This window comes from Mustela lutreola, chromosome 15, assembly GCF_030435805.1.
Source record: "Mustela lutreola isolate mMusLut2 chromosome 15, mMusLut2.pri, whole genome shotgun sequence".
Taxonomy (NCBI): Eukaryota; Metazoa; Chordata; class Mammalia; order Carnivora; family Mustelidae; genus Mustela; species Mustela lutreola.
In genome coordinates this window covers 25,391,130-25,409,249 of record NC_081304.1, presented here as the reverse complement: position 1 = coordinate 25,409,249, position 18,120 = coordinate 25,391,130, and the positions used below count along the sequence as shown (strand labels likewise).

General features: G+C 61.3%; 1 protein-coding gene across 1 annotated transcript; it reads left to right on the top strand.

Moving 5' to 3' along the window:
* Positions 1-2,372: 2,372 nt before the first annotated feature.
* Positions 2,373-17,115, top strand: PPP1R9B (protein phosphatase 1 regulatory subunit 9B). The gene is made up of 10 exons (XM_059149131.1): positions 2,373-4,268; positions 8,103-8,235; positions 9,460-9,580; positions 11,377-11,481; positions 12,573-12,708; positions 13,316-13,468; positions 13,556-13,609; positions 15,958-16,187; positions 16,526-16,622; positions 16,824-17,115. The coding sequence occupies exons 1-10, from the start codon at positions 2,886-2,888 to the stop codon at positions 16,875-16,877; spliced, it is 2,466 nt and encodes an 821-aa protein (XP_059005114.1). The 5' UTR covers positions 2,373-2,885; the 3' UTR covers positions 16,878-17,115.
* The last annotated feature ends 1,005 nt before the right edge of the window (positions 17,116-18,120 follow it).

Here is an 18,120-nt window from a genome sequence, read left to right as displayed (position 1 = left end):
ATTCCCCACCCTAGTCTCTTGCAGGCCCGCCAGCTTGGTGCCTGACCCCAGTAAAGCACTTATTGCTCCATAAAAGCTTCTTTGGGAATTCTGGCTGGGGGTGTCACTGAGCTAACCAGGAGCCCATGAAATAATAATCCTGCTCATTAGCTTCAGCCATCCAAGCTCAGGCAGACTCCACCCTCCGGCATCCCAAAGCACTTAAAAGGGTTTCTCCCTTGGAAGTCTCAGGACAAGGGAGATCTAAGCATCCCAGAAATTCCAGTTCACCCCAAGCTGCTGCTGGAGGTGTTTGGGGTCCCAGGGTCACTGAGCCTGACTGCTGGTTCTCAGCTCCTCCCCCTGCACTTAGGAGCTGGCTTTCCCACCTGGCCAGAAGCGTGGGCCCAGACCCCTTGGGCTGGGACCAGTTAAGATGACTCACTAAAGGGTGTGGGAGATTCTGGGCAGAACACCCAGGGGCCTGCACTCTCCTCCAGTCCACACAAGAACTTCTGGGGACAAAGCCCAAACTCCCATCCCTCAACTAAGTGAGGTTTCTGTCTCCCCCAGCGTTCACAGTGGGGTTGGGGGGCCTGCGGATGAGCAGGTTTCAAGCCTCAGACTTTGAATTTGGAAACCCAAGTCCCAAAGCTTTTTCCTGAAAGGTCTTCTATAAAGGGTTAGGAGGGAGGGGAAGGTTGAGGCTCGTTTCTTCAGTCTGTCCCATCCCAAAGTATAAAATCGGGGAGGGTGAAAGGTTCTGGGAAGCTAGGCAAAGAGGCAGGTGGCACTGGAAAGCCTGAAGTCTGGGTTCATTTCCGGTCTCTGCTCAGAGCCCAGATCTTCCCTCTCCCTTAGCCTCAGGATCCAATCCTGTGGTTCCAGGCCCCTCCCATCCCAATATTCAGGATTCCCAGGCAGCTTCCCACACCCCATCCCCCACACTCTTTTGCACGTGCTAACCGGCTTATATCCCGCAAAACCCACAGACACCCCTACAGTGGAGGGGTGGGAGGATTCCCTACAACAGCCCTTCTAGGCTGGGGAGAGAGTGGGAGATTGGGATGAAGAGGAAGAGGATGGAAGAGAAGAGGGCGGGGGAGGAGGCAGAGACCGCAGGAAGGCCCGAGTTGCAGGAAGCAGCTGGGAGTGGGGGGGAGGCTTTGTGCCTGAGTTGTTCTCTGGGTCCTAGGGTCCACACTGTTCGTCATTTCCTGGGATCTGTGGCGTGAAGTAGTGCATCTGGACCGACGCGGTCTAGGGGGTGGACATTAACTCCTGGCCCTGGCAGCTGGGGACAGGTCGGAGGCTGCCCCAGACTCCTTTCTGTGTACCATATGGGGGTTGGAGAGAGCATCACAGCAGCTTTCTGGGTTGCCAGGACAGGAAATGGGTAGTCACTACCATCTTTCTCCCTGCCTCCCTAACACACACTTGCACACAGTGGCCAGGAGCCTTTAGATCAGAGACCCAAGCCAGAGCTCTCACTGGTGAAACTTTGACCCCAGGTCTCCAGAACCCTCCTCCCAAACGCCATCTTCCTGTTTAAGAGGCAAGGGTGCACGGGCAGGGGCTTGAGGACAGGGGTTCCGCACCCCCAGCCCTGCAGCCTGGGCACAAAGTAGACTGGTGATAGGACATCCCTTTTCAAATTGCCAAAGGGCAAAGGCCAGCTCCGGGTTGCCACCTGGGGGATGAGGGCCATTTCCTTTCTCTGTTCTTCCCCCTCAACCACAAGGCCAGCAAACCTGGGCTAAACTTTCACACCTTAGAAGATTGCAAAAGGTTCTCCGGGAGAAATTGTTAAAATGCAGATTCCTGGGCCGGCCTCTGAGCTTCTGCTTTCCAAAGTTTGGAGGAGGGCCCAGAAATCTGGATTTTAAAAATTTTCAAGTGCCCAGCGATTTAGATGCTGCCAGTCTTGAACCACACTGGGGAACTCCGAGGGCCTTGAAGGCAACCATCCTTTGCCCCGCCCCACTAATCTCCCTTCCCATTTGGGTAGGAGAGGGGCCCACACTGAGACCACTGGGGCTGGCTTGCCTCCCCCAATATTTGGTGGGGCTGTGCTTTTGTGGGTTGTGATGAGCCGCAGTCAGAGGATGGGATGGAAGGGCTGAAGAGGACAGTCCAGGACCGGGGGGGTGGGGGTGGGGAGGGTAAGCGTCAGGCAGTCGGAGAGGGACGGGCAGCGGAGGGGATCCATTCGGGAGGAGGGGAAGGGGAGGGCTCACAGACTCCGGCCCCGGAAATCCGATCCCTTTAGGACCCAGAGGTGCCAGTCCCCCAGCGGCGGCGGCGAGAAGGGCAGCCGCTCGGTGTCGGGCAGCCGCCGCTCCGGCAGAGCCAGAGAAAGACCGAGGCTCGGGGCGCGGGGGGGAGGGAGGGAGGGAGGGTGGCGCGGCGGCAGAGCGGCCCGGGCCGGCAGAGCAGCCATGGGCGCCGGGGTGCCGGGCCCCCCGAGAGCCGAGGCCCCCGGCCGGGGTGGGGGACGCCCGGGCTGCCAGCCCCGCTGACACCGCCTCGGACGATGTGAGCCCGCGCCTCCGCCGCTGCTTCACGGGCAGGGCGCGCGGTCCCACCGGCCCCGGCCGCCGCTTCTCTAATTTGGGTGGGGGCGACCGTAGCAGGCCGCTCGGGCTCTGAAAGAGGGGCTGTCTGTGGCAGCTGGATTGGGGGAGGCGACCCACACAGGGCGCTCGGAGATTTTTTTTTCCTTTTTTTTTTTTTTTTTTAAGCGGGGTTAACTGTTTTTGGCAGCTTGGTTTTGGTTTGGGGGAGCCTAAAAAAGGCCTTCCGGGGTTTCTTTTCGGGGGGGAGGGGGCGGTGGTCCCGACTTGGCCAGCCGCCTGTTGGAGGGGGGGAGCGGGAAGCGAGGGGATGCGCCCCCGTCTCCCCCCACCATGATGAAGACGGAGCCGCGGGGGCCCGGGGGTCCCCTCCGGAGCGCCTCCCCGCACCGCAGCGCCTACGAGGCGGGCATCCAGGCACTGAAGCCGCCCGAAGCGCCCGGGCCCGACGAGGCGCCCAAGGCGGCCCACCACAAGAAATATGGCTCCAACGTCCACCGCATCAAAAGTATGTTCCTGCAGATGGGCACGACGGCGGGGCCGCCGGGCGAGGCGGGCGGCGGCGCGGGCCCCACGGAGGCCCTGCGGGCGCCCGAGCGCGGCGTGCGCCTGTCGCTGCCGCGGGCCAGCAGCCTGAACGAGAACGTGGACCACAGCGCCCTGCTCAAGCTGGGCACCAGCGTGTCGGAGCGCGTGAGCCGCTTCGACTCCAAGCCCGCGCCCTCGGCGCAGCCCGCGCCGCCGCCGCACCCGCCGTCCCGGCTGCAGGAGACGCGGAAGCTGTTCGAACGGAGCGTCCCAGCGACCGCGGGCAGCGACAAGGAGGCCGCGGCGCGGCGGCTGCTGAGGCAGGAGCGCGCCGGCCTGCAGGACCGGAAGCTGGACGTCGTGGTGCGCTTCAACGGCAGCACGGAGGCGCTGGACAAGCTGGACGCTGACGCCGTGTCGCCGACGGTCAGCCAGCTCAGCGCAGTCTTTGAGAAGGCCGACTCGAGGACCGGCCTCCACCGTGGACCCGGGCTCCCCAGGGCCGCGGCCGCCGGGGCTCCCCAGGTCAACTCGAAGCTGGTCAGTAAGCGGTCCCGGGTGTTCCAGCCGCCGCCGCCGCCGCCGCCGCCGCCCGCGCCGTCGGGGGATGCGCCGGGCGAGAAGGAACGCGGCCCCGCAGGGCAGCAGCCTCCGCAGCACCGAGTGGCTCCTGCCCGGCCGCCCCCCAAGCCCCGGGAGGTGCGCAAGATTAAGCCCGTGGAGGTGGAGGAGAGCGGGGAGTCGGAGGCCGAGGCGGCGCCCGGGGAGGTGATTCAGGCGGAGGTGACGGTCCACGCGGCCCTGGAGAATGGCAGCGCCTTGGCAACCACTGCCAGCCCCGCGCGCGAGGAGCAGAAGGCCCAGGCGGCCCCCGAGGAGGCCACGGCGACCGTGGCGGCGCCTGAGAGAGGGGTGGGCAATGGCCGGGCCCCGGACGTGGCCCCCGAGGAGGCGGATGAGTCCAAGAAGGAGGACTTTTCGGAGGCGGACTTGGTGGACGTGAGCGCCTACAGTGGGCTGGGGGAGGACTCTGGGGGCAGTGCCCTGGAGGAGGACGACGAAGAAGACGAGGAGGATGGGGAGCCCCCCTATGAGCCCGAGTCGGGGTGCGTGGAGATCCCGGGGCTCTCGGAAGAAGAGGACCCGGCCCCGAGCCGGAAGATCCATTTCAGCACGGCGCCCATCCAAGTAAGTGAGCCCCCCTCCCCGCCCCCGCGCCGCCCCTGCCACGTGCACGTCCTCGCCCCCGCCTCACCAGCCGGGTTTGGCAGGCTGAGTCAGCCCCTGCCACCCAGCCCCCTTCCCAGAAGTTACCACCCGGAGGGGGCGTGGGGGAGTTCCAGCTGTTTGTCAGAGGGGGACGCTTTTCAGGCCCGAGATGAGGGCGGCCTGCCCTGACCTGTCCTCAGGTTCCTCCGTCTGATGCCTCGCCCTGGCTCTGCGGCACCCACATCCCCGGACACCTGCTTCCCCTTCCTCTCCCAGGCGCTCTTCCTGCGGAGGCAGGGGATTGGGTGGTGGGAAGGCGTGTGTGTGTGTGTGTGTGTGTGTGTGTGTGTGTGTGTGTGTGTCCTCAGGAGACCCTCCCCACATTGGTCCTTACTCCAATGGTGGGGAGAGGTGGGGGAGCTTAGGAACACTCCTTGCGTTTCCCCTATAGAGGAGGGAGGAGCCAAGAACTTCCTAAAACGAAGGTGTAGGGGACCGCAACCCTCCTCCGTCCTGTCTATAGCCCCCACCCCAAGTTTGCAGAAGTGAAAGAGGGAAGCAGATCTTTGAGGGTGAGCTGAGCTGGGGCCATGTGACTGGGGGTGGGGGAAAGGCCTGGCACTGGGGCCCTGTTCCCTGGGGTCTGTGCTGGGCCAGCTGGGGAGGTGGAGGTGTTGGCCTGGCTCATGAAGGGGCTGGGCCTCGGGCAGGGGCAGGGCACCAGAGAGAGGGGTGGGGCTGGGAAAGCCCCCAGGATGCCTGGCAGCAGCCCACATGCCTTTGCTCTTGGCTGCTGGGTAGGGCAGACCTCCCATGGCCTCCAAGTGCTCATGCCACATTCTCTGGGCGCCCTGAAAGATGAATGGGAGCTGCTCCCTTTGGGGGTCTCAGTGCCCCCAAACCCACCAGCAGTCTTAGCAGTTGGTCTGTGGCTCGTGCCAGTGCCCCGAGATCCTCACAACAGTGCCGATGGGGGGGGGATCCCCGGGAAGAATTAAGAGCCCTAGGTCACCCCTGCTTCCCACCATCCTCCAGTCTTGGCTGGCACATCTAGCCTAGATAGCCCTTTCTCAGTGCCCCAGGCTGCCCAGCACCAGCTTGGCTGCATGGGGTTGTCCAGGCCCTAGACTCTCCTAGGCCTGGACCTTGCCTTTATCCCTCCCCAGCCAAGACCTTGTCTGTTTGCTCAAAGTTTCCATAACTGCTTCTGGACACCAAGGCTGCCCACGATTCCTCCCAGCCCTCCTAGAACATCAGCGGCTGCCGGCTGCCCGGCTCCCCGCCCCCGCCCCAGCAGATGCCTGAAAAGGTGCTACTCCCTCTAGGCCAGCACTCCCCCTTCTGGGGCTGCGACCTTACAAGTCCTTTCTCTGCCCTCCCTGTCCTGACAGCTAAGGAACCCTGGATGGAATTGAGGATGAGGGTGTTTCTTGGGACCTGAGGAGGAGGTGGGGACCACTGAAGGAATCAGGACCCCCCATCCCCAATCCCAACCAGCACCACCATGACCAGTTCTCTGAGCAGCCTGATCAGAGACGGAGTTTGGTCTTTCAGTCCTGGGCCTCTGACTGTCTATATTTGACACCTTACCCTGATTTTTGGGTAAAAATAGCACATGATTCGGAGCAGTGCTCCCCAACTCCCTGGTGACTGCTACTCACAGGAGTGTGGGAGCCAGTGGTCTGTGGTGCCTCCTTGGTGTGTCTGACTTTTGACTTTGCTGGGGATTTCTTTCTCCCCACCCTGGACAGTGGGTCCCCGTTTTTCCCCCTTCCAGCCCCCACCCTGCATTGATGCTGATTCCTGGGTCTGGTGCCCTGCGGATGACCCAGTTGTTGCCTTTATGGCGTCTTCTGCGGAGGATAGAGATCCCAATTCCATGTTGTCACTTGGGGCAGGGGACTGGGCCCAAGCCACTGATAGGCTGGCACATCATGGTGGGCAACATGAGGGGCTGTCTGGGGCCTCAGAGCCAGAGTCCTGCAGGGGGCAGGATTTGATCAGCTGAGAAGAGAGGGGCGGGCAAAGCACAGGGCAGGCTGGGAGGGCATTTTGGAGGTCACAGTGTGTCCTCTGGCGCATTGGGGAGGGGTTTGGTTGACCCAGACCACCAGATGCAAAAGCGGGCCAAAGCTGGTTTGCCAGGCCCAGGACCTGAGTGCAAGGGGAACGGAGTCACAGGTGACCCAGCTACCAGGGCTCAGCTGGGTGCAGTCTCACCCTGCCCCACCACTGGCTGAGCCAGGTGACCTTGGCAGCAGACCTGGCATCTTCTACCGTGTGCAGACTGGGTGGCCCCTCCTGCCATGGGGTGTGGAGGCCAGATGCCCCGGATGTCAGGAGGGCAGTCCGACCCCTGCCCAGCAGACGAGGAGCTCTAAGGGCCTGAGCTTGGATTTCTCTGCTGTCTTGAAATCGAGGGCAGTGAGTGAAGTGACCACACAGGCCCCTCCCAGTCGCACTTCTCATCTCGTGAAAGCCCACCGGTGAGTGAGGCTTGGTTGAGGGGGACTGGGGGTTGACACCGGCTGAGCCCAGACAAAGGCTGGAACACAAGTCTGCTGCCTGCGACGGTGCCCATGGACCTGCTCCTGGAGGACAGGGAGCCCTGGCAGGGGCCTTGGGGACACGGTGCTCCACTCCAGCTGCTCAGGCCTCAGGCCTGGCTGTTTGACAGAGCTGCCCACCCCCCTTCCTCGCCCCCGCTTGGCTCCAAGTGGTGCCAACCTGTCGCTGCAGGCAGCGAAGCATGAACATGTCATGGTACCCCAAATGGCACTCATTAACCTCCCACCGGAGGTATCCCGTCTGGACCCAGAATTAGGCACTCCCCGAGAGCCCTTGCCCTAATCTCTCTGTTCTGGAGGAGGGTTGGAATTCCTTATCTCGCTTAGAGACCCAGGAAGGAGACAGCAGAGGGGCACAGGGGACAACAAGGTAGGGCTGGCCTTGGGACACCCAGGCAGGCTGGGTTCACTGGGGACAAAGTCAGAAAGGCTGCCTGCTCCCCCAGCTCCTCCCTTTCACCTGGGTCCTGGGCCTCTGGGCACTGGGGATAGGGGGCACACCTTGGAGCTGCTTCTCTGGAGGGAAGCTGAGGTCTGGCAAGGTCATGTGGGTCTGGCGTTCTGCCCCATTCATGTCCTGCACCTCAAGGGGAGGGCTGCCCCTTTCTTGGTGGGGGGGTGGAGGTGACCATTCCTGCTTCCCTCCCCCACCCCAGCCTCAACTTTAGAGGTTCAGGTCAGGTGGGTCCTGGGTGCCCCTCCATCTTCCTCTGTTTCTCTCTCTCCTCCTCCCTCCGCTGTCCCCGCGTCTCACACCCCCTCCCCTCCTCTCCCCATCTGGCCTCCTCCAGGATCTTCTCCCTTCTTACTCCCCTCCTCCTCTGCCCCCTGCTCCTGCTCAGCCTGTTCTTTCCACTCTCCAACCGGCTGTGTCTGCCTCTGTCTGGCTCTCTGGGTCCCCATGTTTCCTTCTGCCCCCGTCTCTTGGTCTGCCTCAGACCTGGGGATCTGGCCTCCTGAGTCGGCTCGTTTCTCGAGGATTGCCCTTGCTTTCTTTCTACAGCAGCCGCGCTCACACCAGTTGCGGCTGTGGGAGAGAATAATGGTGTGGATGTGGCTAATGTGTCCCTTTCTCCATTGCCCCATGGGCTGGAGAACCAGAAGGGCCTGCCGTCAGAGCTGGGGTCACGTTGGGGCAGGGGGAGGCCTGCAGCAGGACAGGAATGCCGAGGAGTGCCAGGCACCTGCTGTGGCGGCCCCTGGACCCCAGCTCTGCTCCTGCCTCTGATGAGCGGCCCCCCTGCAGGTGTTCAGCACCTACTCCAACGAGGACTACGACCGGCGCAACGAGGACGTGGACCCCATGGCCGCCTCGGCTGAGTATGAGCTGGAGAAGCGGGTAGAGAGGCTGGAGCTGTTCCCCGTGGAGCTGGAGAAGGGTGAGAGGCAGGGGGAGGCGCAGGGGTCTCCTCTCTGGTGCCAGCCCTGCCCTGGGCCCCTGTCAGCGCCACCAGCCACGCAGACTCCAGCAGCCAGAGCTGCCGCCACCCCCCCAACCCCCGCCTCACCCTGCGCTCCTGCGAGTGCCAGGTCCCCAGGGCCAGGCAGTGAGGGAGCAGCGGTCACGGCTCAGTATGTCCTTATACACCGCAGTAGGTGCTAGGCAGGGGCAGGGTGGGCACTACGATAGTACATGGACTCGCGTCACTGGGGTCCCCAAGCAAGTTATGCTTGCATTGAGCTCTGAAGATGGGAATTGAGGAGAGTGTGCGGGAAAGAGAGGAGGGTCTTGGTGAGATGTTGATCACTGGGGCAAGAAGGACACGCAGGGTCTCACAGACCACGTGGAGGACACTGTCTGTTCTCTCACATGGACGGGAAACTGTGGCAAGGTGTCGGCAAGGGATTTGAGAAAGACCACGTCAGGTTGTGCTATGGGGAGAAGGGTCCCAAGTGGATGGAGAGAGCCCACGGTGGTGTGGACAAGTTGCTGGCTGTGTGAGGACTGGGTGTGCTCGAGAGATCCTTGGGAGGTAGAATCTGCAGGAGCTGGTGGTTTTTGGGCTCTGGCCGAGACAGTGAGGGGGAGGAGGAATCCAGGTGACTCGGAGGCCCCAGGAGGGAGTGGCCGGCAGGAAGAGCCTGTTGGTGGGGGAAGATAAGAGTTTGGATGTCAGAGCCCATGAGACAGGAGGGGACAGCTCTGGAGAAAAGAGCAGGAGGTCTTGGGTCATGGAGATTCCACGGATGAGTCTGCATAGAGAAGAACCCCATTGTGGCTACCCCCGTGCCATTCCACCCCTCTCTGCCCCTCATCTGTGTATACAGTTATCTCTGGCACCCTGCCACTGCCCCCCCACTCCGCCCGGGGGCCACTCGCCACACCGCCTGCTGCTCATGTGTTCTTGCAAGGGGCAAAGGGCAGGGGGCGAACCAGGAGCTTCCCAGTTGGTTTGGCAAAGATGGGGTGGACAGGACGGTGTCCCTCCCCAGTTGTGGACCTCCCCTAAGTGTGGGGACCGCTGCTTGAGGTCGGGCCGTGCCCTGGGGTGAGGTGTGGGATTGGGGGGGGCTCTCACTCTGTCCCCTGCAAGCCCTGGCTGGGACACCTAACCTCACCCTCACCCCCCAACACCCATCTGTCCTGCCTTTCTGCTCCACAGACTCCGAGGGCCTGGGCATCAGCATCATTGGCATGGGGGCCGGGGCGGACATGGGCCTGGAGAAGCTGGGCATCTTCGTGAAGACGGTGACCGAGGGTGGTGCGGCCCACCGGGACGGCAGGTACCCCCTCCCCCACTCCTGTCTGCTGCAGGCCGCCCATAGAGCTGGGTGGGTCCCCTATCTCTTTGGGGCTCAGGTGTGGGTGGAGCCTTCCAGAGTCCCCTGCGGGTCCTGGGGTTGAGGCAGCCAACAAACCCAGTGGGACCTCTGCCCTCGTGGAGCTTAAAATTCTTTGGAGGGTGGGGAGGGGGCTGTGCAGAGGCGTCGTATGCCCTGGTTTGGGGCTTGTGTGGGAGGGAGACCATGGCCCCGGTGTGGCTTCCTGGTGGATACATCTGAACTTTTTTCTTTTTAAAGTTTATTTTCACTCAGCAAATACTGAGTCGCTGGCTCTGGGGTGGGGCTGGAGGCAGGCCTGGGGGAGTCAGTGAAGACTTCCCTGGCCCTCAGGAAGTATGTGCTGTGGTGAGGCAGACACACATCCAAGTGGACACACAGAAAATGTGGGAAAAGTTTGGTGGCGGGGGGGGGGGGGAACGTGAATGCATAAAAAGAAGGACTTGCTCTCTTTGGATAGCAGGGAAGGCTTCCTGGAGGAAGTGACGTTGGCCCTAAGGCCTGAGGATGAGCAGGACGCAGTTAGGTTGAGGGAGTAGAATGTGTGAAAGGTTCCAGGAAGGGGACTGAGAGCAGGCAGGCATGGCCGGAGCCTCCAGAGCAAAGGGGGGTCCATGTGTGGCCTGCCCACAGGGGAGGCTGCTCCTTGTGTGTGCACATATTTGAGCACGCAGGTCTGTGTTTGGCCTCTGAGGCTGGAGGGGCCAGAAGGTTCCGGGAGGGCCTCCTGGAGCCCTGGATAGCCCAGTGACCCCTCCGTGGGCCACTCCACTGCGTATGTGGGAAGGGGGAAGGGCTTTGGGGCATCCCCAGGGTTGGTATAAATTGGCAGTTGGTATCAGAGGTGCCTTGTGGGGGCACTTTCAAACCCAGACCCCCTCCGTATGACAAAGACAATTGGGTGTCCCTGTGGGGCTGGGTGACTTTGGGGTCGTGTTGCTAGAGCTTCTGCCTGCTGTGGTCCAGGTGGCATAAGGGGTGGACAAAAGGATGGTGACAGCCAGTGCTCTTTCACTTACCCGCCTCCCCCCAGTTTGGACTCCCAGAGCCGTTCCTGTGGTCACCTGTTGGCTGTTGGCTGCGTGGGGAGTGTGTGCACATGGGAGAGAGGGCCTGCGTGCGGGGCGTGATGGGGAGAGCCACTCACAATAGGCCGTTTCCTCCGCTTCTGCAGAGGAGCCCTGAGAGAAGGCCTGGAGTTTTCAGGGGGTGGTAGTGGAGGAAGGAGATAGCCAGGGGTCCTGCCGCCCCCCACCTCTTTCCTTCTGGGGTGGAGAACCAGGGCTTCTGCTGCTACACCAAGCACGTGGTGGGGGCTGTCTCTCGGGATGCGGCGAGCACAAGAGTGTGCCATGGGGCTCTCAGGCATCTGGGAGAAAATCTGCAGACCCGTAAGAGGACTGTGTGTCACCTGTGCTTTGGACGTGCGTGGTGGCCATGAATTCTGTGGGTGTCACACTGCTCTGTTGGGTGTGATGGTGGAGGGGGCAAGGGTGTGATTATCACAGGCAGTGTGCTTAGTCCCGCCCGCCTGTGTCGGATTTGCTTGCCCAGGTCTCACTGCCCGGTGGCGGGTCTGGCTGATCCCTGACCCTCTGGCCCCATGCACTTTGCGCCAGTTAGATAAAGTACCAGGACCCAGTGGGGACTGAGCCTCGGCTTTCTGACAGAGGGAGACCACTGCTCCCTCCGCTCCCGTTCCTGTGGCAGCCCCCCCTAACCAGTGTGGCCTCTCCCAGGATCCAAGTGAATGATCTCCTGGTGGAGGTGGACGGCACGAGTCTGGTTGGAGTGACCCAGAGCTTCGCAGCCTCCGTGCTCCGGAATACCAAGGGTCGCGTGCGGTAAGGGCCAGGAGAGCCCGGCTGGGTGGGGAGTGGGAGCAGACTGGAGGCCTGGCCCTCATCCCGCCTCCCTGCCCGCCTGCCCACACCCAGACAGGGTTCTAGGTGGTCCACCTCATAGAGGAGCTTCCACGGCCTTCCTGCCTGAAGGAACGGCAGTGCCCACAGCCCCGGCCCACGCCCGCCATCCTCTCCCAAGCCCCTGAGTGCTGCTGGCCACCGGCACTTGGGCTTCAAGGCCCGTGGTCTGCTGTGCCTCCAGATTGGCCTCCTTCCCCTGCCTGCCCGTGACCCACTCACTGGAGAACCGAAATGTACTGGGAGAATGCCAACCAAATTGGGGTCCCCCCACCAGGCACTTCATCCTTTCCTCCTCACCAGCTGTGTAATCCTGGGAGGACTCGCCTCCCTGGGGCCTGTCAACCGAGGGAACTGGGTTTGAGGCTCCTTGGGTCGCTCTCTGGCATAACACTCAGGGACCACTCCCAGCCCTCTCCAAAAGGGGCATTGCCCCCAGGAAAGGGTGGTAGAGAGAAACAGGATGTGGGTGGCTGTGGAGAGGAGGGGCTAGTGCCTGGAAGTTCCACTATTTCCTCTCCATCCTAATCTCCACTCACCATCTTCCCGCCCCTTCCTGAAGCCTGGAGGTTTGGAGCTCCCACAGGACACCCCGCCACAGCCCCAGGGCAGGGGAATGGGGAAGCAGGCTGCTGGGATGGGTCAGCTGCCCCATCTCCCTGCCTTGTTTTCTACCCTGTGGTGGAGGGAGAGCCCTCGGCCCTAGCAGCCCCTGAGCAGCCCTGGCAGTCCCTGAGTGCCTCTCCCCTGCAGCCCAGCAGGGGGTTTGACTGACACCACCCCTCCCCCAAACCTGGCAGTGAGGGTTAGTGGGCCTCTGGCTGTCCAGGGAAGGAAACCCAAGAAGGGCCCCCAGCTCCCCATTCATTATTAATACTCTCGGGCCTCTGGACTCAGCCCTCTCATTTCCCCTCCCTTGGGAGGGTCTGGGTGTGGAGAGGAGAACACCAGCAGGGAGGATGGTGTCACCAGCGGAAGACAGAGGCAGGGGGTTGACGCTCGTGCCCCTGCAGGTTTATGATTGGCCGGGAGCGTCCAGGCGAGCAGAGCGAGGTGGCCCAGCTAATTCAACAGACCCTGGAACAGGAGCGATGGCAGCGGGAGATGATGGAGCAGAGATACGCCCAGTACGGGGAGGACGACGAGGAGGTAGGGACTCCCGTCAAGGCTGGCATTATCATCGCCCCCTGGTGGCTGGACGGAACATTACACCCATCCTGCCTCTGCCGCTTTCCCAAGCCTCCTGAAGGAGGCCAGGACACCCTGCCCTATCCTGGGGGAGTCCCCAGACTGAGGGAGGAGATGCAGACCTTTCCTTCAAAGAGTCCTTAGTCTGACGGGCAAGTTATACTCTGTCTTCAGAGAGCCTTCCTGCTCCTACAAAAAGACACGGTTCTCTCAGAGTTCCTGCTCTGAGGGGAAGGCATGGCCTCTACCCTCAGGGGAACTAATCTGAAGGAGGCAGCTCCCGACCTCAGAGGACCCACAGCATGAGGGGGGAAAAGCACAGGCTCTTTCTTCAGGGGTCCCAGTCTCATGGGGGAACTACCTGTGCCTTCAGGGGACTCCCTGGGCTGTTGGGGTAAGACAGACCACACTACCAGTGTGGCCCCAGCCTGATGGGGGAGGTGTGATCCACAGCCCTGAGTAGCTCCCAGTCTGACGCGGACGGACTGTGGCCAGTCTAAGCCCTGCTCGTCAGGACCCAGGGAGGCTGAGGTGGGCAGGGCACACAGCCTCCACGCTCCCTTCGCAGACAGGAGAATATGCTACCGATGAAGATGAGGAGCTGAGTCCCACGTTCCCGGGTGGTGAGATGGCCATTGAGGTGTTTGAGCTGGCGGAAAACGAAGATGCCTTGTCCCCTGTGGACATGGAGCCCGAGAAGCTGGTGCACAAGTTCAAGGAGGTGGGAAGAGGGGGTCCCTGGGGTGGCGGAGGGCAGAGGCAGGCCTTGAACCAGCCAGAGCCAAGTGCCTGCCTCTCTGCCCCATAGCTCCAGATCAAGCATGCCGTGACTGAGGCAGAGATCCAGCAGCTGAAAAGGAAGGTAAGAATGAGGGGGAGTGAGGGCTGGGGGGGATAGCCGCCCCCCAGCCTCACCCCTGCAGACACTGGCACTGTCAGTCACCCACAGAGACACAGAACAAGCTCCTCTAAGGCAGGGGAGCCTAGTGTTAAAAGCTTGAGCTCTGGACCCCTGTGTGCCACCATCCGCTTGCTGCTCTGGGCCTGTCTCCTGCCCCATAGAATGGGATGGTAACAGTGCGTTCCATTGTGAGAATTCAATGAGATAACACATATGAAATCCTTGGCATAGCACTTGGTTTGTAAAAGGTGCTGAATAAGAAGTCAAGCTATCACCTGTTAGACCAAGGGACACCAGGTCACCATAGATGTCCTCCCACTCTGGCTGTCCTACACCTGTCCTCTACAAGCAGGCCCAGCAATCAGTGTAAACTACCCAGATACACCGACCCATGCCAGCCTGGACCCCAGGCCTGCTCGCCAAGATGTCTGGAGACACCCGCTCCGTGTCACATGGAGACAGCGGACCCAGGCCTCGCATGACACGATACCCAGGAGCAGCAGCCCGGACACGTAGAGACGTAGACCCCTTCTTCTTCCATCGGCTGTGAGACACATGGGCATAGCCGTCTCTCTGGAAGAGTGTGACAGACCTTGTGCATTCTCGTGGAGGGGCCAGTGCTGACCCTCCCAGATGGGGACACTCCTGACACACAGAAACACGTGTATGTGCCACGCACTGACACTGGAAGCATGTTGGGGGCTTGCCAGCATGCTGATCTGCACACTTCCTGTTACACCCTGCATTGGGACCCTGCTGAGCCTGGACACGAGGCGTCCCAACTGCCACAGGGCTTCCGGTGTAGCAGGGACAGACAGCTCGTGGGGGCTGTGCGGCCATGGCCCACCCACCACATGGAGACAGGCAAGGTCACAGCTGAGCCTTGGTGGGAGCAGCCAAGCAGGGTTTAGCGACTGAGGCTGAGGAAGGGCACCCTGCCCCTGGTGGGGGAGAGGCTGAGTCTGGAGGAGGCCCGCTGGCTGTGGCAGCCATTCCTGTGGGGATCAGGTGGGGGCTGTGGCTGGCAGGCTCAGGACTCCCCACAAAGGACTCTGGCTTTGGTCTTCCACTCAGAGGCCCTGGCGGTGTCCTGGGGGGAATGGTGGCTGGGGTTGCCTGGAGGGCAGGCAGGGGGTATGGAGAAGAAAGGCGGGTTGGAGCTGGTTTCTGAAGTTGAGATGATAGGCCACACTCCTGGGTGGTTGCAGAGTGGGAAGGGGGTGGGGGGGTCAAAGGCCTATTCCTCCTTTTTGACTTGTAGACACTGCCTGCCAAGTGCCACTCAACACTCCTATCCCTGCAGGGCGCAGAAGCCAGTTTGATCCCTGCCCTTGTGTAGCTTAGTGCACATGCAGCTGTCGGCTGTCGGGACCCTTATCATTGGACATGGGGTTCTGCAGGAGAGTGCAGAGCTGCTGAGCTCCTGCAGCAGGGGAGGAGGGGCTGATCCAGCCAAGGGGCTATGTGCGGAAGGGGATGGTGCTGGAGGGCATCGCAGGAGACTTCTGTGGGGACGTGATGCACTGAACAGGGAGAGCGGAGGGCTGAGCTGGTGGAAACTAATGAGCATGGGGTGGGAAGGAAGGACAGTGGGGACATTACAGGTAGAGGGAATGGTATGGGCAAAGGCCCTGTGGCCAGAGGGAACCGGGCAGTTCTGAGGGTCTGTGGGAAGGCCCATGTGTCTGGGGTACAGACAGCAAGTGGCATTTGCAGCATGTGAGGTTGGAGGGACAAGCTGAGTGCCAGTGTGGCAGTGAGATCATGGAAAGGAGGACTAGGTTTGTGCAGGTGGGATCGGGTTTGGGGCATGGTGCCTGTGAGGAGCTGGGAGACGAGGTGGGAGAGGAGCCAGGATTGTGGAGGAAGCCACAGAGACAGGGACTGGTCAGCAGAGCCAGAGAGGCAGAGGGGACAGAGGGCAATGGTGACCTTCCTCTGGCCTGCTCTTTCCCATGTACTGTCTTCCTGGAGCCCTGTGAGCTTGGCAAGGCAGGGACAGGTCCCATTTCACAGATGGGAAGACTGAGGCTTAAGACAGAAGTTGCCTTGCCCCAGCTCACAGAGTCAGTGACTAATCTGGGCCTCTTGCCTGACAGGAGCGTGCTACAGTGTGGGGGTCCTGGCTAGGGGCTCTGCGGCTGAGGCCCCACTTCTTTCCTCTCCAGCTTTTAGTTCTCAGGCTTAGCCAAGGAGAGTTAGCTGTTGGAGGGGGAGTGGGCTCCCCATCAGTGGGAGTCATCCAGATGGGGGCGCTCCTCAGCTCCCTGTGGCCGCCACCAGTCCATAGCCCCTCCTTCCTCCCTCAGCTGCAGAGCCTAGAGCAGGAGAAGGGGCGGTGGCGGGTGGAAAAGGCCCAGCTGGAGCAGAGCGTGGAGGAGAACAAGGAGCGCATGGAAAAGCTGGAGGGCTACTGGGGCGAGGCCCAGAGCCTGTGCCAAGCTGTGGACGAGCACCTGCGGGAGACCCAGGCCCAGTACCAGGCCCTGGAGCGCAAGTACAGCAAGGCCAAGCGCCTCATCAAGGACTACCAGCAGAAGTACGTGGTCAGGGGGCTGGGAGTGGGGGGTCCTGGCCCAGGGAGGACTGAGAGGCCATTAGTGGCAGCCCGTCCCCACCTCCAGCTGAGTTAGGGAGGCAAGGAGCACAGAAGTTAGAGAGCCCCGTGGTGGGGGTACCTGGGCCCGGAACGACAGCAGGGAAGCCAGCACAGTCAGGCCCCAGAGGCTTTGGGAAGAGCTGGGGCCTCCCGACCTAAATAAGAGGGACAGAGCTGCCCAGGTGGGGCTGAGGACAGGGCTGAGGATCCTGAGACTCCTTGGATGGAAGTCAGAACTCTACACTGTTACCCCTGGTCTGTCCCCTCCTAATCTCTAGGGAGATCGAGTTCCTGAAAAAGGAGACCGCACAGCGGCGGGTTTTGGAAGAGTCAGAGCTGGCTAGGAAGGAGGAGATGGACAAGCTCCTGGATAAGGTAGGCTCAGGGTGCCCCGAGGGCAGAGGCCTATGGAGGGTGCAGCAGAGAAGCCCCCTCTTTAGTCCCCTCTCTGTGCATCCTGGGGGGAGAGAGGGAGTCATGCTGTTGGCTCAGGGTCATGTCCCCATTAGGGGGTCAGAAGGGGCAGGGCCCCTGCCTGGTATCCAGGCCTGACCCCCTCTCCCTTTTGTTTGCCAGATCTCAGAACTGGAAGGAAACCTGCAAACACTGAGGAATTCCAATTCTACTTAACAGGAATCATTCCTTGACCGGACAATAATTAATCCCCTCCTGTTGTCCTCCCTCCCCTGTCCTCAATACTTCACCCCGCCCCCTACCAGCCTGGGGACAGGTGCCCCGACTTCCCCACCCTCCACCCCACCTCCCCCAGCTTCAGGGACCAGAGGGCCTGGGCAGACAGAGGTGGCTGGAAGGACGGCCTCCTTCTTGCCCTATGGGGCTGAGGCACAGAGGCCAAGGGATGTGAGGGTTGGCCTGGGTGGTGGACGGACACAAGGACCTGCAGACCATACTGCCAGACTTTACAACCTCCAGCCTTTGTCTCTGGACTGGAATGGGGCTGGGGGCTCTCCCAGCATCTCACCACCTGGAGGCTGCTCCCTGCCCATGGGGCTCCTAGGTGGCCCCTGGGCCTCTTGACTTGAGATTCTACCTTCTTGGCCCTTTCCCTGTCCCCCATCATTGTGCTGTCTCTGTTGCATTCTGACCCTCCCGCTGGGAGGGGCTGCCTCCACACCTCCCCTAATCCTGGTCCCCCCACCCTTGAGCCTGGAGGCTGGGCCTGGCCCTGCACTGATTTCTCATACACCCTTCAGGAATAGGGGAGAGTCCAGGACACCTGGTTCCCAGCTCCCCCTTTCTTGGGGCAGCAGCCCTCAGTTTTTCCTGTGCCTCCCCACCCCCAGGTGCCAAATAGCCATAACCTTCTCCTCCTCCTCCTGGAACTGTTTTGTGGCCTCCCTGGGCTCGAGGTTTCCTGGCCAAGCCTGGGAAGGCTAGGGAGGAGAGGTCAGCTTAGGGGGCCTGGCTACAGAGCCCCTGGTCATAAGCAAGGGGAACATTTCCCACTGGAGAGCTAGGCCCTGCCCTGCCCGGGGCCACACCTGGAGGCCTTGTACTAACATTGCAAATTCAGCCTCACTGCACCCACACCCACAATTTTCCAAGGTTTTGACTGGAGGGCAAAATTTTACTACTACTCATATTTTTGGAGACCAGGGCTGCCCCACTGGCAGCCTGCTTTCTAAGTGAAATCCGCTCCGTTTCCCCACTTTAACCCCAAATTGGGGCTCGGACCAAGGGAGGTGAGACCCCCCCCCCAGGTCCCCTCCCCATTCAGGATCCATCTCATATTGCCTCTTCCTCCTGCCCTTGCCCCAGACTGGATTTTTGTTCATTTTTTAAAAACAGACAGCCCCCATCATATCCGTTTGGGCTTCTCGTCCCCTGTAAATAGACCAAGCCATCAATCAGT

What these genes read in the sequence shown, in the direction of transcription:
- PPP1R9B (XM_059149131.1), top strand. Translation starts at nt 2,886, where the DNA reads ATGATGAAGACGGAGCCGCGGGGGCCCGGGGGTCCCCTCCGGAGCGCC. An exon ending in GCGGCCCACCGGGACGGCAG is followed by an intron (nt 9,581 to 11,376) that starts GTACCCCCTCCC and finishes GGCCTCTCCCAG; the next exon opens with GATCCAAGTGAATGATCTCC. An exon ending in ATCAAGGACTACCAGCAGAA is followed by an intron (nt 16,188 to 16,525) that starts GTACGTGGTCAG and finishes CCTAATCTCTAG; the next exon opens with GGAGATCGAGTTCCTGAAAA.